Raw genomic sequence first — 25,659 nt, 5'->3', positions numbered from 1 at the left:
CAGACGCCGCTTTCACGCGCTTTCGTTTGATCACTTATTGACAGTAGCCTGCTAGGTAAAGCGTTAATACACTGTCGGGTCAGCTTACCGATTTAATGGCGGAAGCCCTTTGTCCCAAAACAAAAGGTACCTTTCGATGAATAGCTTGTCAGATTTCAAATCGGCACAAGGTTTCAATGCGTTACGTAATCTATTTCTTCTCCATCTATTTAATAGCTCCATGCTTCCATGTATTACCAGATAACAAAAAACATGCATATTCATTTATGACATCATAGAAGTAGCAATGTTTATATGGGTGTATAGTTCAGTGGTGAGACGGAAATATCGTGTGTCCTTGGTGACAATCTTCCAAAACTACACAAGATTTTTAGGATTTCATAGATTCCTCACATTATTTTAATGCTTCAGCTAGTAAATAAGTGAGTTTCCTCTACTCAAAAATGTAGGACTTTTTAGGAAAATTTGCGTTTAGAAAGGGCACATGATAATCAGCTTAGGAAGTTTAGGTGCCGAATTTTGAACCACATTCGGTCTGCAATTGCAATTGCATATAACGTTGCCTGGGACGTTGCCTCTCTACTATGTTAACCGGCGCATTATATGGTAAAGTTTCACATCATCTAGTAAATTTCCTTCCAAATGACAAAATTACCCAGTAATATTAAGCTTAACAAATGTAACAGTTTTCCATGCATGGGTGTGGTATGTGTAAATTATTGTTGCAATTTCAAAACATCAGATCCATGGATGGGAAGGGCAATGATTAACTAGAATAAGGTGGATTTTCCCAGAAGGTGAGGTCTTTCTCTTTTCCAATAGGGGCCTAAAGATGGTATCCATGCAGTGCTTGATTTTTGTCTATTTTTTTAAGCATTGAGTACCGGGATTGAGTAATTTGTGAGAAGACAAGAAATACAAAAAAATCGATAAAATATGGTGAAAACAAACTGCTACTCAAAATTTTGGAATTGCTACTCAAATCTGAAAGTGAGTAGCAATTTTTGCTACACAAAAAAATAGATGAAAATCGAACACTGCATCTCACCCTAGATTGCTATTGACTCCTCAATGCACTCATATGGATATCTCAAGTTCAATTAAAGACCATTGTAATGCTGTGTGGTCATGTGTTGTCAGCAATCACTCTCATCTCACCCTAGATTGCTATTGACTCCTCAATGCACTCATATGGATATCTCAAGTTCAATTAAAGACCATTGTAATGCTGTGTGGTCATGTGTTGTCAGCAATCACTCTCATCTCACCCTAGATTGCCAATGACTCCTCAATGCACTCATATGGATATCTCAAGTTCAATTAAAGACCATTGTAATGCTGTGTGGTCATGTGTTGTCAGGGATCACTCTCATCTCACCCTAGATTGCCAATGACTCCTCAATGCACTCATATGGATATCTCAAGTTCAATTAAAGACCATTGTAATGCTGTGTGGTCATGTGTTGTCAGCAATCACTCTCATCTCACCCTAGATTGCCAATGACTCCTCAATGCACTCATATGGATATCCTAAGTTCAATTAAAGACCATTGTAATGCTGTGTGGTCATGTGTTGTCAGCAATCACTCTCATCTCACCCTAGATTACCATTGACTCCTCAATGCACTCATATGGATATCCTAAGTTCAATTAAAGACCATTGTAATGCTGTGTGGTCATGTGTTGTCAGCAATCACTCTCATCTCACCCTAGATTACCAATGACTCCTCAATGCACTCATATGGATATCCTAAGTTCAATTAAAGACCATTGTAATGCTGTGTGGTCATGTGTTGTCAGCAATCACTCTCATCTCACCCTAGATTACCAATGACTCCTCAATGCACTCATATGGATATCCTAAGTTCAATTAAAGACCATTGTAATGCTGTGTGGTCATGTGTTGTCAGCAATCACTCTCATCTCACCCTACACGGCAGATCCATTAATTAATATGGATAGCGCCCCCCTACGGCGAAGACGCGCCAGGTAAATACTGTGTCCGCACGCTGTACCGTGAGTTCGGCGAGTGCATTGACCCACGCGGTGAACCATGCAGATGCTGATTTTGACCTGCTCCAAAAACGTCTGCTCTTTACGCTCGTTTACAGTAAAACTAGCGACCAATTATTGAAAAGAAGGATATTCTACAGTGTATAAGACAATGTATGACCCCTACGCGAAGTTTGGACGAATTTTGGAACTTCGAAACGTGTGAAAATAAGCTTTTGAAAAGTGCGATTCAATGAACTTTTAATTTCGATCCGCCGTGACCCGTTCCATGCACATGGACTCAGTTACCGACGTGTCGTCTTTCAACACCAATATCTTTATTTATAAAAGTTACCAGGACATCCAGTACCAGAAAAACGTTCAAGACACTTGAATTGTTAAGCTCAAGCAAAATTCATTTGTAGGCCACTCGAATTTATGGCCGAAAAGAGACAAGAAAGTGGAGCTTCTTATCGCTTCAAAACGCCACACATGCACAACAACAACCGTGGAGATGGCCGGGGTCATATCAGTATCAGCCAGCGCAAGTCACACACACGCATAGCCAGTGAATTTGATCATGCCGCAGAACTGAAATTGACCTTTTAGGATTCTGGGAGCTTTACTACAGGAAAATACTGTGGAAATTAATCGGGAAAAAAGGTAAGAAAATATTGTTTTAAATACTGTCTTAATTTTCCATGCTAATGCAATGTTTCATGACTGAAAGCGGTTCATGAACCGAAGGTATTTTCCCCATGCATGTACCGTCTGGATGTCGCGATGTCGGCCACACAAAAATAGCGTGTTGTTTGCAATAACCCAATAATCACGTTCATTCGCCATCCTCGACACTTGATTTTTACAAGCACGTTTAGGTGAATTATATCGTGTGTTTATTGGGTTTTTGAAATTGTTAGTAACAGATTATATCTATAGGGGATTGTTGTCAATTGAGCAAGATAAAAAAAGAGGTCTTTCCTATTTTCAGAAAGTGTATTTTACACTGATAAAAAAAAAATCAAGGTTCAGTGAAAAAACAAGAAAGCTGTACATAACTTTATTTTGGCCATTCCAAATCTGTCTACGTTGATATGCTGAAAGTTTTGCTACATTGGCCACCTGAATTGTTTGCTTTGGTTGGTGTACACATGACATGTTCACTGTATGTGCATTGTGCATACATGTACAGCATTGTTTTATAGTGCAATACATTTTTGCCAACTTCTATTTTCAAAATAAGGTTCAAAGGGAATTTTACTAAAATAAAAAATATGATTACAAATTGTATACAACATTTTTAATCACATTGGAAAAAGAATTCTAAGACAGCTACTCTGTGTATTGCAATAAATTTATAATTTTTATTTAATATATTATTCAATTCAATAACAATAAATATTTTTAAAATAAATATTTTGAATTTCATATATGTGATGCGATCAAGAAAAATCAGTCGGAACTTGGAAATATAGATTTTGAGATATAGCCAAACAAAGGAAATATTCATTTTGTTTCCTCTTTGTTTTTGAAACTCTTTAATTGCTCATAAAAAAATATCGTTTGAACTGGTTGGTCAATTTCAATGCAATTTTCTAGAAAATGCAGCTTTGTAAATGTTTTTTACTATCCTGTACAAAACTGAAAATTGAATCAAGTTCCAACTGATTTTGCTTGATCGCATCATATGTACATGTACATCCATATTTAAAAAAATACCAACAAGTCAGCCTGGGGAAATGCAACCAAGCAAAACAATAAAAAAATGTACATCAGTGAAAATTGAACCAAAATGCTTAGGTTAGGCCCTAAAACAGGCCTATTTAATTGTTATCCTTGTTTTAATACATACAGTCTGTCCACATAGAAGTACAAAATAAATAGACCTCGGAAACTGGAGGTATGAGAATATTTATTTCAGTGCAATGCTTCTTTGGCGGGCCAACTGGTGCGCAATTTGTACTTGCCGAGCGCACCACACTGTTGGGTCGCGTTCATGTGTGACGCAAAGCATCGACCCACGATGCCACAGATTTGGTTTGTAATTCTATGTGGACAAACTGTAGCAAGGTTAGTTTGACAAGGTAAATCTTTTAAAGTGACACTTTGGAGTGTTTATTCAAATTTTTAATTTCATTTCGCTATCATAAAAATAATCTTAATCTGAAAGATATTCAGTGGCGGCGCTGACTGGAGGGATGGGGAAAATGCCCCCCGTCAGAACTCTCCCCCGTTGCCCCAGAAAAAACCTAAAATTATGAAGATGTCCACTTTTCGTGGTAATAATTTTGCGCAAAATTCATTGATTTTGCCCCCCTGAAATTCACTTTGCCCCCCTAATGCCCCTCAAAAAAAATCCTGGTGCCGCCTCTGAAGATATTTAAGTCAAACGATTTCACTAATCACTATGCAGTAAATTCATATTTGGACAAGCACCTTATTGAACCCGTACAAGGTTTCATATTGAGACTAACGATGAATCGGCTAAAAATGTTCAGTTAATTTTGGAATAGCGATGTGTGAAACCAATAATGAGCATTATGGGCTAGATAATAGGGTGGTCTTTAACCAAATTTATTTGGGTTGACTGGTTCAAAATCATTTTCTCCATTTTTTTGGAGGGGGAGGGTGGCACATCATGGTGGTCGACAGGTGTTTTATAGTTTATTTAGACAGGTCAGCACGGTCACCTCCCCCCCAAAAAAAAAAAAAAACAAACAAACATCAGACCATGTGTGCACCCTGCCTTCAAATTAATTATTTACCTTGGAGTGCAAGTGCTGCATTTTGAAAGTTGTGAGCAATTTGAAATGCCCTCCCAGACAATTAACACATAAAGTCACTTACAAATGTGGTATGATAGGTAGGCCCTATCATTTACTATTTTGCACCACACTTAGTTGTATCGACAGGTGAATTTTGCAAATTCCAAGTCTGCGAAAGGGCTTATGTGTGCACCAGTGCACCTCATATTCAGACTAACTCCATCTCATATTCAGACTAACTCCATGTGCCATACCAAATGCTTTTCATGTAGTGTAACACATAATACTGTTTTAAGTTATATACCGTAAAATCCCGTCTATAAGCATACATAGTGTTTTTTATTATTTAAGCTAAATTAATTTGAAGCCAGCGTAAATATACCAATACAATAGATTGGTCTTAAAATAATACTTGTTTGTATATGCTTGGATCCGTAATTTATTTGCTCATATTCCATAATGGCGCCTGGATTAATGTAGTTTTCATCAGAAGCACTCTATATGCTTGTAGACGGGGTTTTACGGTATTAAATTTAAAGGTTGACTCTAGATTTTATCATCATGGAAAGTCATGGACTTCATCAGCAATCTTGAGATAATTTGTAAATGACTTGGCTTAGGGGTGCACCATTCGATTTAGGGGGGGGGGGGGAGTTTTACTCCACCCAACTCTGTATAAAGGTATACATTTAAAAGGTTGAAAAAAAATGTAGTTGCCCAAAGGCGGTGAAAAAAAAATCTTCGGCGGTGGTAAACAAAATGCCCAAGTGCTAGACCCAAACTCCCACCCCCCCCGAGAATCTAACGGTGCTTCCCTATACAATACTCTAGTCACTCCACCTTGTGACTTGACTTGTGACATGGTCACATCATTGATACAATTTGCAATCCTATTACACAGTCTTTCACACTCATTCTTCAACATTAATTTTTCTCTTCTTTCTGTATCTCATTTTAGATTGGATATCAGGGAGAGCTGCTGTCAGCGAGTTTGTCATCACAGTCATCAGATGGCGGAGAGGCTGCTTTTTGAGGTTTGCGCTGGACTGTTCAGATTTGTTCTGCTTTGAGTGAACATTTTCGCCACCCTGCTCATTCATTTTTCCAAGACCGGCCTTCAAGCGTCTCATTTGTGGAATCGCATGATCTTCTAGAAAATGCAGCTTCAGGGAGATTTGACAGTTTGGCAGAATTCTTCGATAAGATTCCATGAACTCACGAACAGCCACTTCTGCAAGACAATTCATATCATACAATGTACATTACTTATTTCAACTTCACCTTCAGACTTCAAAAGAATTAAAGTAAAAAAGGAAATCAATAAAGACCCACACGGATATAGGCTGAAAACAAGCATAACAAACAAACAAACATACAGACAAACAAACAAACCATAAAACCAAAAATAACACAATGTGATTTGCCAAGAATATTGAAGAACATAGTAAACTACATGTAAAACAGTTATTTGACTATTTATACTATTTATACAGGACAACCTGTTTTAAGTTGTGTTATTTCAAGGCATCACATATAACACTATATCATGCATGCTTATTGCACATACAACCCCAACACACACCCCCACCCACACACCCATCAGCTGATGGTAATCATTGAAATATAATAAAAATCAGTTTATTTACACACCAGCCTCATCAATCTCCTCTTCTGTCATATGTCTTCCATGGTTTATCCTGTTGTGAACTTCAGCATACTTAGAAAATAGTTCACTGTATCTTGTTTTGATGTTTTGTGCATCTTTGGTAACAGCTAGTGGCATGTTGTCAGTGCCTAGTTGCTGTAGCATTTCTGAAGGAGTTTCCACCAGATCCATGAAAACGTCATTCTGGATTTAAGGAATAAAAGATGTACAAGTGCAATGTTCAATTATCATCTTGTGGCAGATGTAGATATGAATCATACCATATTGGAATTATACCCTTGGAAATATGTAGCAGAAATCTGTGTCATGTGCTGAAGTATCCGGGTAAAGTATAGGCCATACATGTACAAATACCCAGGAAATTATGGCTCTATGGCTGGTGATATATCCCCAACAAGCAAGCAGTGGTAAGTAGGCATGCATGTTTTTATGTGTTGTTTTGGTTTATTCTGATGACATTTATGTTAAAAAAAAAATTAAAAAAAATATATCCTTTTTGTGGGTTGGACAAAAAAAAATAATCATTAGTATTACCAAATCTGAAAAAAAAAATTTGTGCAACAAAAAATCTGTTACCTTGCAACCTTTCTTGACGTGGTTACCATTGAAAGCTTTGCCATGGTATGCCTGTCTAGAAATCCCATGTTTATCCAGGGTCCTGTCAAGTGCAGCTACAATAGGCCCACTTCTAAACCGAAATTCATTGTTCTCCAGTTGTTCTTCCTGTAATTGTAACGGGCAAAAATATGTAACATTTTGTAAATTTCTGAAAGAGAAAATGTAATTAAAAAATATAGCAAAGCAGAAAATAACAAAGCGGCCTAAAAAATTGTTTGATTGGTGTTTACAACCCAACTGACCCTAAATTTAGGCCTTTTAAAAAAAAATTGGCAAAGAAAAAAAATTGTATTTAATTAAAAAAAGTAAAAAAATTTAAAAAGCCTTTATCAAATGCAATTTGCAGCTTTACAAGTAATTTTTCTTGTTACGCCAATCAAACATTTTTTAGGCCTATAGAATACCATCAAAAAAGCAAACGTACCAGTTCATTAATCTCTTGCCTTACTGTCCCAATGGCTCCCAACATGTTTGCAACATCTTTCTTCTGTCTTTTCTTCTTGATGGAAGCTAAGGGGATATCGTCAAACATGTCCTCCACTTGTTCTTTCTTCTTTTCTATGGTCTCTTTGACACGATCCTTTTCACTGATTCTTCTCATGATGGCTTGGTCAAAATTGCTGTGTTGTTTAGTCGCTATCACATCATCATCATCATCATCATCATCATCATCTATATCCCCAACACGATGCTTATAAATCTTGGAGTCGATGTTGTTAGCGTCAACTTCCAGCATGTCATACATTTTCTTAAATACACCAAGCCCAATGTGTAAGGACGGCACATTGATCTGTCAACAAAGAAAAGGAAGAAGAAAACCATATTTTTTTTCTACAGCGACTGGAAGGGAATTTACAAAGTACCATAGTATTACGTAGTTGTAGAGAACAACAAGGCATTTATAGCCAGAAAGGTGTCCAGGTGTCATTTGGATGCCCTGTTTTCAATTTGGACACTCTAAAATTCTGATTTTAATAATGGAGTGAAAAGGAAGTGGACACCCTGATTTTGTAGAATAAGGTATTTTTGACCATTTTGGACACACCTCTCTGGTTAATGCTTTGTGGAACAATATAGGCCTATTCATGATATTTTACACAGACTCACATCTTGGGGCTCAATTGGGAACATAGGAGGTCTCACAACACTCTTGCTCACTATTTTGGACCTTTCCTTCCTACACCCATCCGCTTGGTATTGCAGATAATTCTGGTTAATACTCTCCAGGGTGCGCAGTGGTGCTGGCTCCCGGTCTTGCAATGGCGTCTGCCAACCAGTCTTGGATTCCTCACAATACGGGCATGCACATACAGCTATAAAATTTAAAAACAGATGAACAAACAAAATGTCTTACGTGACTGCAATGATTATGAAGGGGAAAAAAAGTATAATTTTAATCTATTATTAATTGAAATAGAGAACTATATACCATTTGTGTTATTTTCATTACAATTTTTTATAAAATACACACCATTACAAGAGAGAATGCCATAGACTCTGCATATGAGCTCACAGTCACCGAAAAAAGACAACTTGAATTTGTAGCCTCTGTAAGAAAAAGAAAATAAGACACAGGAAATTCATTTTAAAGCTGTTTCTGGCAAATAGCTATTTAATATAAGATAAGTTGAGAAAAAAACCCAAAAAACCTGTTTTAGGATCCAGACCAGCCCAGCTTTTGTGTCTTGGGATTTCTTTTTCAATTTGCTGAAATCATGTAAAATCAGCTGGTTATTAGGGTTTTTTTTGTCCAAGATCTATTGATTTTTGACGTAAACATATTTTTTATTTTTGCAAATATTATCTTTATTAATTTTTTTTTCAAGCTTTTTGTGATATTAAAAAAATATAAAATAATCATGACCGGCCTTCAAAAGTCTGCCTGCCCATAAAACAGTTTTTTTGTTTTTTTTAATCGCCTAATGTCAATTTCATTTTAATGCTTGTAATTTGATAAACTTTAAAAAAAAAAAAAATATTAACCATACCTCCAGATCATATTCTTCAATTGATCTATTTGTGGCAAGAATTGCTCCATTGTAATGTCCATGTTGGTCATGGAGTCGCCTCCGTTGAATGCAGCAAAGACAATCGTATTTTCCGCTGAATTGGGCTTTGGTATGTTGACTACCTGCAGGAACATTTTCATAGAAGAACCGCCTTTGTCTCCTCCAAGCTATAATGGAAAATATTGAGTTTATCTAGTTGATAGAATTCATTTAAAAATGTAAACAAAAACAAAGAAATTCAAAGTTTTCACATTCAAGTAGAACAGGGGTTCAGTGTCACATCTCACCAATTACCCAAAACACAATATTTTAAAGCTATTTTAATACAAAACATACACACACCTTTATCCATATCTCATTATCTGGGATCATTCCTCCATGAGTGGTGAGATTTCCAAGTCTGAAACAGACAAAACAAAGAATGAAAAATAAATTAAAAATATGTCTTAAAAATAAATAATCTAGTGTGTGTTACAGCAAACAAGACATTTCACAGCTTGTGCTGCTTACATGGCAATGGGTGGCCACCAAGTGTTTTTGTATGTTGTTTGTTATAACAGTTTTTTTTTCCTTGTAGCAATTATTAATTGAGAATTTGGGGATATGAGTATTTTAGTTCATGAAGACATTTGAAACTCAAAAAGGTCAGCAAAGGAAAAAAAAAAAAATTAAATTAATAAAAACAAATAATAAAAACCTAGAAAATGGGGATGGTAAGGGGGAGATTGAATAAGTAATATATGTATATGAAATGGTTTATTTATTTTTGACTATGGGTTGCATGTAAGATTTATTTTAAATTCAAAATTTTTTTTTGGTCAACTGCAGGGATCAAACTTACTTAAGGTGACGCTCTAAAAACTCAACCACAAGTTCAGGCAGGTTCTTTAAATAGACAAAGGGGGTTGGTTTGGTTATATAGCCATCTGAACCATCAGCACTGTCACACGGAAAAACTAGTGGAATCATTCTCCCTTCAATCGGATCATTTAACAACTCATCTCTCCTCCTTCTCATCTGGCGTTCTGATGCCAGATGAACGTCGATTGATTCCATGTACCTATATAAACATTGAAATATTCATGAGCGAGTAATTACATATTGTTACAATAATTATTATGATCATGATGCTGAAAAAAATAGCATTTTAATTACAATTGTATAGTAGGCTCTATAGACCATCTTGCTTTTAATTACTGCGAAATCAAAATTTTAGGATATATTGGTACGGTATAATGTGGTTTTTTTAATTTCCAGAAATCCCAGAATCTAAAATGGTCACTTTCTTTTGCTCAGTTTCATTGACTAAAACCAATACTGGCCAGCAAAAGCTATTGAAGTAATCTGTGCAACAAATTATACTTGAATTATGGCCCACGTGTCACTTGGCGTGCAAGCAGGACTTATGGGAGGAGCTATACAATGAGAGTACATGCATTTGTTTTGATTAGCACTAGTGCATGGTTGGTGTGTCTCTGTTCTCACCATGGTAACAAGCTGAACTTCAAGCATGGGGAGGAGCTACAAAGCGCACTAAGCTAACTGCAGGATGTATTTGTTTTGACAAGCACTCATGTACACATAACACATGCATTCACATGTGCCCAGATGATTTGTTTTGACAAGATCATAATAAAGATCAGCTGATTGCAGAAAGTGAACAAGGTTTTGGTTTGGGATAGGGACTACATAAATACAGTTGGAAATGTTTTCTTCATTATTTTTTTGGTTTTTTTTTTTTTTTTTATTTTTTTTGCATACTCTAGATTCAAATTTAATAGCAAGGTGCCAGGTAATTATTTCTAGTGATAAAATATCATAACAATTTTTATTACTTTTCTTATTAAATGGTTTAAATATTTTCATTTAACAATTGCTCTACTTATTGTAGTCATTGTGTTACATTATATTTTTTTTCAGGACATTTACATGTACATCATCATTACATGTACTATTCAAATCATATGTTACAAATACCTTCTTAAAACATCCATGCCCTCCCATGTTGAATGCATTTGCCGTTGAAGGGCTAGTGTGGAGTCAACATCAAGCCTAGGTTCAAGGGTTTTGGTATCATGCAGTATATGGATTTGTCCCTGTTTTAGAGAAATTGTTTGGCGGAATTCATCAATCTGCTTGGTTCGTTGCTTTTGGTATGCTTTCGTCACTTCTGTCGATGGTTTCCTGGAGTCGGTTATCTTTTGTATTTTTGCTGGCTGAAAGGTGCATAGAAAAAAAAAATTATTTAAAAAAAATATTTAAAGAAATAGCAATTTTATGTTTTACGTTTAGTCTGTGGTGCTACAGTATATTAATTTTTGGTACCGTACCGTACTTAGTTCTTTGCGAAATTTACTTATTGTATAAAATATTATAATTTTCTACATTTTTAGTTTAAAAAAATCTAAATGTGAGTTGACGTACCCTCCCACCAGTTCTTATCATGGCAGTGTTACTTTTCGATGCTTGGATCTTTTTGTGGAGCCATTTGTCTGCCATGCGTTCAACTTCGATGGGTAGTGGCTTGCCTGCTTCATGGTGTGCTGCCATTTTGGATAGAATTGAGGTTGCTTTTTGAAGTGTAGGTGATGTTATATTTCTTTGTAGAGGTCTACTTTGTGATGGCGTTGCTTGGCGGCATTGTTGACATGGACAAACAATGGTACGTGGCTTTGGAGCACAATGATGATCTTGTAAATTTATTAGTTCGGATGTAGCTCCACATAACGAACATGTAACAGTCAGATGAGGCAGTGGTACCAATATATAGTTTGGACTTGATTTGACGTAATTAAATGGAATTTGTTGAGAACATATAGGACAAGGGACATTGATTAATTTGTGATACTGAAAATATTGACTTAGACATGACGAACAAAAATTATGATGACATGGCGATTCGACTGGTTGAGACACAATACATAAACAAAATACACAGGTGAATATTGAAGCCTCTTCACTGCTTCGGCCAATAATATCCATTGAAGGTTGGATTGTAAGTTCTTGTTGTAATGAAATATGCTTAGTAAAAATATTGTCCTCTTCCAATGAGTATGGCAATAACAGAGGCGAACTTGACGTTGGATTATTATCTGTTCTCTCTTGACATGGCCAATTTGCATTCCCCCCCTTTTGTTGTTTTATGAAGTTCCTACACACAGTGCATGTACCTGTTCTGCTGTGGGATAATGATTCCCAGTTTATATGGGGGAGTGCTTTCTGTCTGTTTAAGACTCTGCTGCCTGAGTCTTGATGTCTCAGGGACCTGGCACACCTATGGCAGATATGTGAGGGCTATTTGATGTATCTTTCCACACGTTGACACCCCATATCGCATCAATCTGTTTACGGTAGCTGTCAACTGGGACAGGCACACACTCCCTTTTGTAAGCTTCCTTAGCTTTGAGTAGCCGGCAGCCACATATCCGCACAACTTTGAGACGGCATCGATGTGAAAATCAAAAGATAACATGGTGAACCAAAAATATAAAAATCCTCAAAAAAAATACTGGGGTTTATATTTTAAAATTTAATAAAAATAAGGCTATCGGTTCAACATAAGTAGCAACCAAGACACACTGGGTGGCAGGGTGCACAGCTGCCGATACGCACGCGCGGTTCGTGCCGTGATGTCTGCTGTGCAATTTGTATAGGAAATGCTATGCTGTTTCACGGATATTGCGCGTAAAACATCGAAACTTATACATCAAAAGGGGGCAAATAAAATGACATTTTGAGGTGGCCTATACTTCAATTTGGTATTAAAAGTTGAATTAGTGTCTTTTCTACATCAAAATATCATCGGCTTGTGAGAAGGACCTTTTGGCTTGCAAAAAGTACGATTTATTCGAGGCATACTTTTGAGACCCGATAAATACGCAAAAAAGAGACACACACAGTATAATTAGGGTCGACCTTTGAATTCGTTTATTTTTTTAATCAAACCATTTTCAACTTTACTTAAAACATTATTTCATCTCTTATTCGGTATATATTTAGATTTCTTTGATGTTTATTGATATATGCATTTATTTTCTAAAAATAAAAATATGTTAGTGTCAGTACCGCAGTACGGGTGGATTACGTGCAGTGCTGCGGTTTTGTTTAATATCGCGGTAACACCGCCACCAATATGTCAGTGGAGGAAATAAAATACGCACACACGCACATTTAAACTTCATTATCGCAATTCAATGGGACTGAATCGGCCGTGCCTAGATTACCATTGACGCCTCAATGCACTCATATGGATATCTCAAGTTCAATTAAAGACCATTGTAATGCTGTGTGGTCATGTGTTGTCAGCAATCACTCTCATCTCACCCTAGATTACCAATGACTCCTCAATGCACTCATATGGATATCCTAAGTTCAATTAAAGACCATTGTAATGCTGTGTGGTCATGTGTTGTCAGCAATCACTCTCATCTCACCCTAGATTACCATTGACTCCTCAATGCACTCATATGGATATCTCAAGTTCAATTAAAGACCATTGTAATGCTGTGTGGTCATGTGTTGTCAGCAATCACTCTCATCTCACCCTAGATTACCAATGACTCCTCAATGCACTCATATGGATATCCTAAGTTCAATTAAAGACCATTGTAATGCTGTGTGGTCATGTGTTGTCAGCAATCACTCTCATCTCACCCTAGATTACCAATGACTCCTCAATGCACTCATATGGATATCTCAAGTTCAATTAAAGACCATTGTAATGCTGTGTGGTCATGTGTTGTCAGCAATCACTCTCATTTCACCCTAGATTACCATTGAGCCTCAATGCACTTATCTGGATATCCTAAGTTCAATTAAAGACCATTGTAATGCTGTGTGGTCATGTGTTGTCAGCAATCACTCTCATCTCACCCTAGATTACCATTGACGCCTCAATGCACTTATCTGGATATCCTAAGTTCAATTAAAGACCATTGTAATGCTGTGTGGTTATGTGTTGTCAGGGATCACTCTCATCTCACCCTAGATTGCTATTGACGCCTCAATGCACTTATATGGATATCTCAAGTTCAATTAAAGACCATTGTAATGCTGTGTGGTCATGTGTTGTCAGCAATCACTCTCATCTCACCCTAGATTACCATTGACGCCTCAATGCACTTATCTGGATATCCTAAGTTCAATTAAAGACCATTGTAATGCTGTGTGGTCATGTGTTGTCAGCAATCACTCTCATCTCACCCTAGATTACCATTGACGCCTCAATGCACTTATCTGGATATCCTAAGTTCAATTAAAGACCATTGTAATGCTGTGTGGTCATGTGTTGTCAGCAATCACTCTCATCTCACCCTAGATTACCAATGACTCCTCAATGCACTCATATGGATATCTCAAGTTCAATTAAAGACCATTGTAATGCTGTGTGGTTATGTGTTGTCAGGGATCACTCTCATCTCACCCTAGATTGCTATTGACGCCTCAATGCACTCATATGGATATCCTAAGTTCAATACCAGTCATTGAAACAATTGCTAGAAACTAACTGATGCTTCAACTTCATTCAGCAAGAATGTGTTTATTAAAGAAACCAACAATTAACCTTCTGTACTGTGTTTGTTTGTGTTTCCTGCCCATTAGGGATATTTTTGTGTCTTTTTTCACACCAAAATAGGGACTTCTTGACAACAGGGGTCATCAAACTGTCACAGATAACCCCACTCTCTAAATATGCCAAAGAGGATCTTTTCACAATCAGGCACAACTATGGGGTAAGGCAGAAGTCCCTGTTTATATGGTTAAAAACTTGTGTCCCTGGTTGACACACAGTGCTTTCAGGGGTGTGTAAAGGCAAGTTGCACATACCCTATTCATGAATCCCATACTGCTAAATATACTATGTGACTCTGCTTATTAAATAAATGTTAGTATTTATACAGCGCCTTTCACATGTGAACATGTACCAAAGCGCTTTACATTTATTCCGCCGTTGTTTGAATATGTCAGCTGCCATACGATGCCCAAGGCAGGCTCATGCCGTTTGGCGGAGCACGAGGGACAGTATTCATAACAGCTCCCCATTTCACACCTGGGTGGAGAGGAGTAATCGAGATAAAGTGCCTTACTCAAGGGCACAACACGATGGCGTCGCCGGGGCTCGAACCCGCAACCTTCCGATTATGAGTCGTAGCCCGTTCCGCTCGGCCACCGTGCTCTCTTATTAAGTTTTTGCTTATTGTGACATCTATACTAACTTTGTCATCAGCAATTTATTTATTACAGTGCGAGACTACAACTTATATAAAATGTCACTTTAATCAGTGAACCTGAGATTTGGTTTGTATATTCTATTCAATAGTGTCTGATACATCCCTTGAATGGTGCTTGGAGGGATTTCTGTCTTTACTTTCATTGCTGCCAGCACCTTTACAGGTTGGACTCCCATGATGGCCTCAGTCCAGCAGATCTCTGTCTAAGATTATTAGCAAGCTTTAGCCATCTTGTGGTAATTTATTCCATGGTACATGGGTTGGCAGAACATTTAATACAACTTTTGTTGGCCTACAGAAGCCTTGTAGTACAATGTCATACTGAATAACTTACCTAAAATATATGATGGAGCCATAATCCTAATAAGCCTTGGTTCCTCAGCAAGAATTCTCTTGGCTTCCCTACACAATGCCAGCATACATTTAGCTAGTGAGTGCATATCCACATTGCCCCAGCTGAAGGCATCTTTGGTATGTGTGCCAGTAGTACTTTTCAATGCTCTCTCAAAGTAGCGTAGACCCGTCAACATTTCATTTGGATGAGAACGCTGAGAGGAAAATGGGACAAATGTGCAAATTAAGAACAATTTGATTTGCAAGGAAATATATTTGAAATCATTATTTAAGTAACATCAAAATTACGATCTAAGAACAGCAAATTGTGACTCTATTCACTAAATAATTGCTGACAACACATTCTTGTTAATCCTAGATTTCCAAACGTCATTAACCTCCAAATTTTGTGAACTTGAACAACTGAACTTTTTAAAGCTAGTACTAATGTAACTTAACGATTAGAGATGCCACTCAGTTTCGCTAAAAAAACCTGAAACTGGTGAGGAAAACCTGAAAAAGCATGTGAATGCTGGCCCCCAAATGGACTGAAAATAAATAAAAATGTGGGAATTTAAGCTAGAACCTGAAAAGTGGCATCTCTGAACGAAAAGTCCATCCAAGACTGTAAGATCATGTGTCGCTCATTATGTATTCCTATATTCCTGTCATTTATAATCACACATGTAAGTGGTTCAAAGAGGGTAGCCATGAATATGCCTGGATACGCAGCACAATGACAATGGAAAAAAACCCTAAAAAAAAGTACTGTATATAAAATGTTACACAATCAACAGAATGCATGGCTTTATTGCTGAATTCATTATGCAAGCTTAGCATCTGTTCATGGTTATGTTTAGAGTTGAGAGTTAGGGATATGTTTAGGGGTAGAATTAGGATCAGGTCAAGTGGTAAAGTTAGGGGTTGAGTTTTGGGTGTGTCCTGATTAAGCAATTCTACCAAATGTTTCACCAAAATAATGTCCCTGTATAAAAAGATAAACTTCCAATTCTATTGATGATCCATATGCTTACCTGATTGAATGAATCTACCGATGAAACTCTCTGCATTCTTGTTTTATCCCCATCTAAGACACCACCAACACTTGAAGAAACAGCAGGTGTCCCTACAGGAAAAAAGTTTGAATCATCATTACTCTTACTGAAGGACAGGAAGATTTTGTTGGGTATACTTGTAGAATATAGCTTGGGTTGGGACAAGGATTAGAACACACTATTATGTACAATAATGTTAAGGGTAGACTCGGTATTGTTGGACGAAGCAGCCAAAAAATCAATTATCATTTATCTACATTAATATATTATTCAAAAATAACACTTTGATAGTTTGCAAAAGTTCATTCTACAAATCATATACTTTGAAAACTTGCTTGATTTATTGTTGTTAATGAGTTATGTATGTTTTACAAAAGTGTTGCCATTTCGGCCCTCTTTACAACTCTTTATCTTGTAGAAAGCAAAGAGTTACTTTTAAGGGTATTGTCTCTGATTCTCTTGAAATAAAAGTTGGTGTTCCGCAGGGCAGTATATTGGGCCCATTATTATTTTTGATTTTTATCAATGATATGCCAAATGTAATATCACATGGGAAAATATCTATGTACGCAGACGATACCACTCTGTCTGTCAGTGGTACTGATACTGATATTATTTCTAAAAAGCTCACTGACGATCTTTCTGCAATAAAGGCATGGTTAAATGTAAACAAATTGTTTCTTAATACTGATAAGACAAATGTTATGCTCATTGGTAGTGAGCCTAAGTTACGCAATGATAAATGCTCTGCTTTTTCAGTTTCCATTGATGATTGTCAACTTGTAAGAGTTCATAGTGCCAAATGTCTTGGTGTAAAGATAGATTCTAAATTACTTTGGCACGATCATGTTAATTCAGTCATACAGAAATTATTTTGTAAAATAGGACTCTTGAGACGTCTAAAAACATTTCTTGACGTTCGCACTCTTAATGTTTTATATAAGGCTCTTATCCAACCGCAATTCGACTATCGCAGTGTAGTTTGGTTTGGTCGCTTCAATGAAGATGTACGTAAATTATGTGTTTTACAAAAGCGATGTGCTAGAATAATATTATGCCAACTACCTTACGCCTTCTGATATAATGTTTCCTATATTAGGATGGGAATCACTTCCAAATCGTGCAATGTATTTCAAATCACTGTTAATGTTTAAATGTCTTAACGATATATCACCACAGTACCTTATCAACAGGTTTTCTTATGTACATGAAAAACATAATGTGAACACCAGACAAGCTGCGTCCAATTTATTGGCTCTACCGCCTTGCACAAATGGTTATGACACTGGGTACTTTAAATCATCTTTTTCATACAGTGGGGTTGAGGTTTGGAATAAACTGAGTAATGATGTAAGAAGTTCTATAAATGTGCAGACTTTCAAGCAAAGGTTCAAGTCTTAAAAAAAATTTGAGCATGTACTTGTTAATGATGTATTTCTTTCTACTTTGAAAATTGTATATATTTCTGTATTTTAATTTTGTATCTAATAGTTGTATATTTTATATAAATTGCATGTTGAAAATTGTTGCCTTTTAATGTTATGTAAATGTATTGCAGGGCCCCATGTAAGACCAGCTATCGGCTGAATTGGGCTACCCTGGATAAATATGAATAAAATAAAATAAATAAATAAATAAACATAACTCAAGAACCATAGGACCTATTAATTCTTCTACATACTTGCTATAAAATGACCAATGCAATTTTTTTCTTAAGCTCACTACTATTCGCAAGATACTCTGAACTACCAAATCGCAACAGTTTAAAATAGTTGCTAACCTCAATGCTTTCAGATTACACTTTGTAGCTATGTGATGATCTCTTGGACCAGAGAGGAATTGTTTGTTTGTCCTTTTACACTGATCAACCTTTAACTCGATTGGTTGATTTGGTTCTGACATCAGCTACCATTCCCCTACCTCGGTCTAGGTCTTTCAAACATACCTTGTAAGTCCCATAACGTCCTGACATCAGCCAGCATTCCACTTCTCTTCACCTTCACTGTATGTGTTGCTAACTCATACTTGGACCTTTCATCAATACCTCTGATCTCAGGAGACTTAAATAGGGCTGCAGCATCTCTGTCTGATTCATCTTCATTACTGTTTGTTGCTGTTTTATAAAATACGGAAATGTGTGTTCAATAACATATATTAACAGTTATACTATGGAAGATGATAATCAGAGACAGAATTAAAATGACCGGTTTGCATCTGACATCACCTGTCAATCAAATTCAGAAACGTTTTGTTTACGAGTTGTCGTGTTGATTGAGTTTCTGAATGCGGTGATTAGCCTTATGGTTCATTTTGCACCTTCAAACATACAAACCATCTCAAAAGTTAGGTCTTAATAATAGGAAACTTTCTTTCCTGAAGGCACCATGTCAACGATGCCTAGAAAGTTGCATTTTGCCTTGTACCAAATTTTTGCCATTTTCTGCGATTCCTTTTCTCCAATGAAGGCACCAGATGAATCAACCTCCCTTTTATGCACTACCACCAATCGAGGGTCGAGAGAGTTAAACTGACAGTGATGTCAGATGCAAATGTATTTTAATTCAGTTTCAGATTATAGATTATGACATGAGGTACGAGGTAATTATAACAAAAATACATATACTTTAAACAAAGCACATAGTTTGATTTGACTCTACCAGAAGATACATATATTTGTCGCTGTGACATAAACATATTTTTCTTTTAATCGGCATCAGAGGTTGCAACCAAACTTTAGCTCCTCTTGATTGAGGTTGAGAAAAATACTGAGTGGGAATAAGACTACCAGCAACTCCCACTGGAAAAGCAGTGGACTACTTAAATTATCTCTTCTGATCAACCCTAACAGAGAGGCGAAACCTAAAGATGTGAGTAAAAAATTGGTTTTGTCAAACATAAATGTATTCATCAGCATTCTACAAACCTAAAATGCACCATGCATCATTTTATGAACCACACCCATTGTTATCACCAGGTGGGGTTTAACCTGTCCAGACTCATGAGGAGGGCTGTGTTAAACACCACCCGCACCTACAGTGGAAGGTAACTATGACGATGGGCAGGTAAATGGTAAAAGTGTCTGCCTAACTTGCAAGTAACAATTTAATAGATAAGTCTTTTATTTGCTTGAATTTAGTTGGAATTAGTTAAGTGGGATCATGATTGCTGATGACAGATATTGCTTTGTTTTAATTTAAACAGCACTTCATTCCTGACAGTATCACATACATTTAATTTATAGCAACTTCAGCCATGTCAACATCAAATTTAATAACCGACAGACTACAATACCCTTAAAGCATACATGATACATTACACTGAGTGCTTCAATATTTAATATATTCTTGGTTTGACATTTCTGAATTTTTAATGAAAATGATGTTCATGTTACAGCAACAACTGTATTCATTTGGTATATAACAACCACATATATCATAATACATAGTCTATGTAGGTCATCATGGGACAACAGGGACATATAAAATCTATGTCCACCTTAAAGGTCTCTGCTTCATCACCATATAAACTTGTGCAACATCACTAAGTTATATTGGGTGACAATAGTAAAACTAGGAAGTAATTACAGTAAACATCTCTAAGATAACTGATGTTACCACCACTGTTAATACAACATTTTCACACACTGGAGTACTGCTTCTCAATTCACCCTTTGCACGAATCTGCCATCTTGCTACCAAACCGAGGTTCTCCCTGTAAAAGCATTTTTGTTTCTTGTGCTTTTCTAGCAACGCATCAGAAGATTTTTGCAAAGCATATATGTGGTAATAAAAGCATGTGTTTGACAGGTGTACGCACACATAGCACACACTTTGCAGGTAGAACCTCGTTTTGAGATGACCACACGATTGGCGAATACTACTATATCACAATATTTGAAGATGACATAATGGGCTATTCCAGTTGAAATCCATGCACCCCGTATGGAAGACATGAACTTAATCTACCACATAGGGAGTGTGACTTTCAAATTGAGTCACCCATTCAGGTAACCCCATTTGAAATTCACGCTCCCTATGTGGGAGATTAAGGTGATGTCTTCCATAGGTGATGTATGGATTTCAACTGGAATTGCCCATTTCACACACTGGAGTACATGTACTGCTTCTCAATACTACTAATCACAATGTTTGAAGATAACATAATTAAAGACAGCATGAAAGGAAATGTTCAGACATATAAGATGATTAAATTGGTTCCACATTTTAATCACAAAGTACATGCTCGTGCAAGGGGTGCCACAAAATGACCCTCAACTGGATCAAATATGGTTATAAGGACTTGAAGATGACAACAAGAACCATTTTTTTTACTATTTCCATGACTTTTGCACAAAGAAATTATATTTAGTACCATTTCTGTGACAGTCACCACAATTTTGCCACTCTTATAGATATATTACTAGGTATATTTTCCAATATTTACAGCAACCTTTTTGTGACTTTCAACACAATTATTTTGCTACTCTTATAAATATATTAATATGTATATTTTCCAATATTTGCTGCAAATTTGATGAACATGTGCAATGTTTATACTTTATTCCGAGCGTCCCATTTTACCACAAGTCCTGCAATACAATAGTTCTCCACAAGCACCATGTAACCTAATTTGAAGACCCCTGTTAGCAACTGTTAATGCTTGTCATAATATTAATTACAATGAATATACATGTAGGCCTACATGGTATGAATGGTTAGAAATTTTAGTAGGTTGGGAATCGTAGTATCTTTGCAGTTGCCAGATGAAGTCCAATGAGATTGGATGAAAATTCACAAAATTTGTAAGTTATTCCAGTATTTTATTCATAATTCACCTTCCGTAAGGAGTATCTTTCTTTCTTGTTATGTCTATATGTCTCTCTCATGCTCTTGTGTGTGTGGGGGTGTGGGGTGTTCATATATCTGTATCTTGAGTATATGTAGGTGTGAGCTTATGTGTGCATGGTATGTATGAATGAAACGAAGATGGAAAATTAGTGATGAAATTCTACAGTGCTATAAACATGTAAGTTGTGGCATGAAATTTTACTGAAGTACTATATTAAAATATCATTACAGAATTGAAACAAGTGAAAAGCAAAACAAATGAAGTAAAATGAGGCATTTGTAAAATTAAGATAAGATGGAAGTACTTATTTTGGTTTAAAACTCATCCCCGCAACGAGCGAGAACAGGTGCTTCAGGTAGTTTCATAAAAATTTCTGGCCACATAATTTGCAAAAAACTTTTGAACAAGTAAACTTACAATTGCAACGGATCCTTTGCATTTTATCTACAAATTGCATAAAATGTAATCACACAAGTTTTAACCATGGCAGAGAGCAAGGAAGAAGCATATTTTGTAGAAAGAAAATACTATTTGACAGTTGGTGTTTCTTTAAAGACTATATAGGATTGAGAGTAATATCATTGCCAGACTATGAGGGGAAACCCTATAGCTTGACTAAAGCTGGCCTGTCTTCTCCACAGGTAGGATTACACAGAAGTGAATTATAACACAAGTCACTAGAATAATATGTTTCTTAAACCTGTTCATAGGGTTGCTCCCATTCTGGCAAAGAGAAGTTAACGATTTGCTGGTCTAGATAGCAGATGAATCAATACCATTAACCCCTGTCCTATTGGGCCATTTTTTGTAATACTACAAAGGGGGTTGTATGCTATATTTGTCTAAATTGAACATCATAATACTTTTTTTATTTAGTATCAATGTAGTTATGGGTCTCCTCTATCCAATGATACCAAAATAAATGTAAACATTTCCCACATAATGCCGTTATGGTGTCTTAAAGTTGGGAAAATCAAGTTTTGACTAAAAATTCCACAAACATGCAATATCAACATAAAAAAAATAACCATTTTAACCTAACTACCAATATTTAAGTCTATATCCCTTAGAATAATCTCACAAGAGCAAAAAATAAAATCATCAATCACCCCGACCCCGAGTTGATTTTGATGGCCAGCCCAGTCCCAGGTAAGGTAGTGGGTTAGAATTGTTATCACTAAAAGGAGCGCAAAGGAAGGATCTACGATATTTTAGCTCAAGTCATTTGTTTGCAAACACAAGCGTTTTAGTATGCTGGCTTAAAACCTAGAGTTGACACAACCACACCTTCGTAGTACAAAGGCTAACTTTACTTTAATGAAGGCAAGCAATTCAACACAATAATTTTTTTCTCAATACTTACAATCTAAATCTCCATCAATAGATCCTAGATTAAACTGTAATGTCTTGTGAAAGTGTGATGTCTTCTTTCTCTTGATAGAATGTCTTTGTCTTTGTAATGAGTCCTCGCCAGAATCAGCTGATGATCCTGGACCATTATCATGGCCACTGGAAAAAAAAAGAATATACTGGAAACTTAAACGGTATCTTGAGAAAGTGTGATATCTTCTTATCTTACATACATACGAAATTTTTATTCAATAATGAACAAATACATTTGGGTCACCAAAGCAGCATTATAAATCATTACATGAATAAATTACATAAAACATGATAATGAACAGGAATAGTTGATTGACTTTAATGAGGCTGATGACTGAGGACTATTATCATGTCCAATGAGAAGAAATATGCTTGTCAGAAACTATCACTTTATATACTCTTAGAACCACAAAGCCAATCAGAAAAGTCGAAAGCAAAATATGCAGTTGCAGAGTGCAAAATTGTAACACTCGCATGCAGCTCTGAGTACCAAGAACTCTGTGTTTATGTCTTACAGAACCGATTATTTTTCTCGAAAGTGGGTGCATTGGTATTTGTGACAAAGACATTATATTAAAAAAAACCAGTATTTATAGTATTTTGTTTGTTATAAAAAATAGCAGAAAGTCTTTGTTGTGTATGAAATAGGATAATAAATGAAGATCCCTTGTTGCTCAACAAATTGGGACACAATAATGCACTTGTCCAATGCACTCCCCCTGTGGGCTCGTGCATCGTCCAATTTGGACGCATCAGCATCTCAGTGAGTGTGCATTACCGAGTTCAATTACTCTCTCAACAAGTGATATGCATTAATCTATAAAGAGCAGTACCTTGTGAAAATGGGTTATCTTCTTTCTCAAATGTTATCATGAATTGCCAACCAGAATTGGCAGACAATACTAGACCAATATCACTACCTGTACAAAGAAGTGAAACGGCCACCTCCCTCACAACAATTCTTTTTGAAACTGTGTGGCAAGTGGGGTTTTTAATATAATGTCTTTGTCACAAATTTTCACCAGCATCAGTAGGTGATTTTGAAGCATTAGTGCTGTCACTATAAAGGAAATCAATTTGATACCAAAGTATCACTTGGATATGAGTTCAATAATAACAATTAAAAAAACAGGTAACACAATTTGTGTGTGGTCTGGTGTTTTTTTGTTTTTTTTATGAAATAAAACTAAAATCCTAAAATCTACAGCCGGCTAATTTTTATATTTCAGGGATCGTAAGCAAGATCTGCATATCATTATCAAGACACTAATGTGACCAATTGTTTGTTTAAAAATGTAAATTGTGCACTGCTACAGAAGCTACGTAAAATTGTAGTACCACCTGCAGAAATATTTAACATTTGGGTGGTCCATTTTTCCAAAATTATTGAAAAAATAATATGTAGTATGAATACAATTTTACAAGTTTTAAGCGAACATGTCACTCTCAAATTATGTAAATAATTGATGAGCCATGAGAGTACATCCGAATATTACCATAATAATACTACAGTGTTTGAAATCTGTGCTTGTAGAGCGGAAAGAGTTCTGGCACCATTACCTTTTTTTGTAATGCTAGCATGCCCATCTTTTCCTGAACTCAATTATTTTATCTTGGTCATAGACCTATGGATACACTTACACATGGGAAAGACATACTTGAAAACATCCCTGGTGGCATTTATACATTATTGACATCTGTACAAATATAAGTAGATCTTTATTTTTTCCTATATTTTGATCAGCTCGTAATAAGCGGGAAATGTTACGCTTTTACCACTATGCCGAAAAGTAGACCCATGTTAACAGTGCTATTAGTTGACCTGTCTGGCCTATATTTGTGTGTTAAAGAAAATAGACAAAGTATAGGACTTGAATTAATAATTTGTAATGATTCTGGCGAGATGTCGCAAGAAAATTGTCAAAATAAAATATTTTGATATTAATCCGCAATGTTATAAGGCCTGCTGATTACGACCTGATCAAACTATAGACCCTTTTTGAGTCCTACATACCTCATTTCTAAGTCAGCAGCAGTTACGCTAGGTTGAGACAGTCTAAACAAGGATGATGTTCCTCTAAATTTGAGTTGGCCCACAGCATTGAGGAAATCCATTAGTGCTAAGATAGCTCTAGGTTCTGTACCAAATACTCTATAATGGAGAGAATTGAAAACGAGAATTTAAGTAATTATGGATTAAAAACAAAACAGCTCCAGGTTCTGTACCTTAATGGAGATTCCACTTCTGGAATTTATGCTATATCAGTTTACAAATGTGTCTAAGGGAAGAACCCAAAAGATCAATGATGTGCTATAATAGAACTTTCAATCTTAAGAAAAAATACTTGGAACGCTTGGCACACTCATGACATCTACAACAATGATTTACCCTTCCCTTCTCCCCATTAGTCAATGTTGGAATACATTGGGAAACCGCTGAAGACATCAGCATTTCTTAACATAGCACGGGAAGAGGGGGTGCCAGTTTTCCATTCTTTACACACATTTATTTCCAAGATTGTAGTTCCGTTAGGGAGGGAGGTGGTCAAAATGGAGCGGTTAAAAACAATACCTTTATTCTTTAATTGCAAGTCTGGAGCTAATGGTTTTTAAGGTATTTTCTAAAGCATTTTAGCCACCTTGTGAATAATACCAAAGACAGCTAGATTGTATTCTCCATCATAATATGCAATTTCAAAATCTGCTTGAGGCAGCTAGAGCAAATAAACAACCTTTTCACTCACACAACAATGTAGGACT

The 25,659-nt window shown here is 36.3% G+C and overlaps 2 protein-coding genes across 3 annotated transcripts in view; both read right to left on the bottom strand.

Annotated features, from left to right (window-relative positions):
- Nucleotides 1-25,659, bottom strand: part of LOC140152723 (uncharacterized) — a 77,010-nt gene that overhangs the window by 8,290 nt on the left and 43,061 nt on the right. Inside the window, exons 7-12 of one of the 2 annotated variants that reach the window (XM_072175195.1) lie at nucleotides 24,914-25,051; nucleotides 22,880-23,025; nucleotides 21,934-21,960; nucleotides 18,614-18,781; nucleotides 16,648-16,739; nucleotides 15,615-15,828 (exon numbers count right to left, since the gene is read on the bottom strand). In XM_072175195.1, coding sequence (XP_072031296.1) covers nucleotides 15,615-15,828; nucleotides 16,648-16,739; nucleotides 18,614-18,781; nucleotides 21,934-21,960; nucleotides 22,880-23,025; nucleotides 24,914-25,051 — 785 coding nt within the window. The remainder of the gene's footprint in view (nucleotides 1-15,614; nucleotides 15,829-16,647; nucleotides 16,740-18,613; nucleotides 18,782-21,933; nucleotides 21,961-22,879; nucleotides 23,026-24,913; nucleotides 25,052-25,659) is intronic. The other variant, XM_072175204.1, reaches the window with a different exon arrangement.
- LOC140168466 (uncharacterized) lies at nucleotides 5,570-11,600 on the bottom strand. The gene is made up of 11 exons (XM_072191867.1): nucleotides 11,475-11,600; nucleotides 11,028-11,266; nucleotides 9,892-10,110; nucleotides 9,393-9,450; nucleotides 9,030-9,217; nucleotides 8,513-8,589; nucleotides 8,149-8,354; nucleotides 7,466-7,831; nucleotides 7,000-7,146; nucleotides 6,408-6,606; nucleotides 5,570-5,988 (listed from the first exon to the last, which is right to left on the bottom strand). The coding sequence occupies exons 1-11, from the start codon at nucleotides 11,598-11,600 to the stop codon at nucleotides 5,669-5,671; spliced, it is 2,145 nt and encodes a 714-aa protein (XP_072047968.1). The 3' UTR covers nucleotides 5,570-5,668.

This window comes from Amphiura filiformis, chromosome 1 (genome assembly GCF_039555335.1).
Source record: "Amphiura filiformis chromosome 1, Afil_fr2py, whole genome shotgun sequence".
In the NCBI taxonomy this organism is placed as follows: Eukaryota; Metazoa; Echinodermata; class Ophiuroidea; order Amphilepidida; family Amphiuridae; genus Amphiura; species Amphiura filiformis.
The sequence above is the reverse complement of the archived record's forward strand: the minus strand, read 5'-3'. Positions and strand labels throughout refer to the sequence as shown.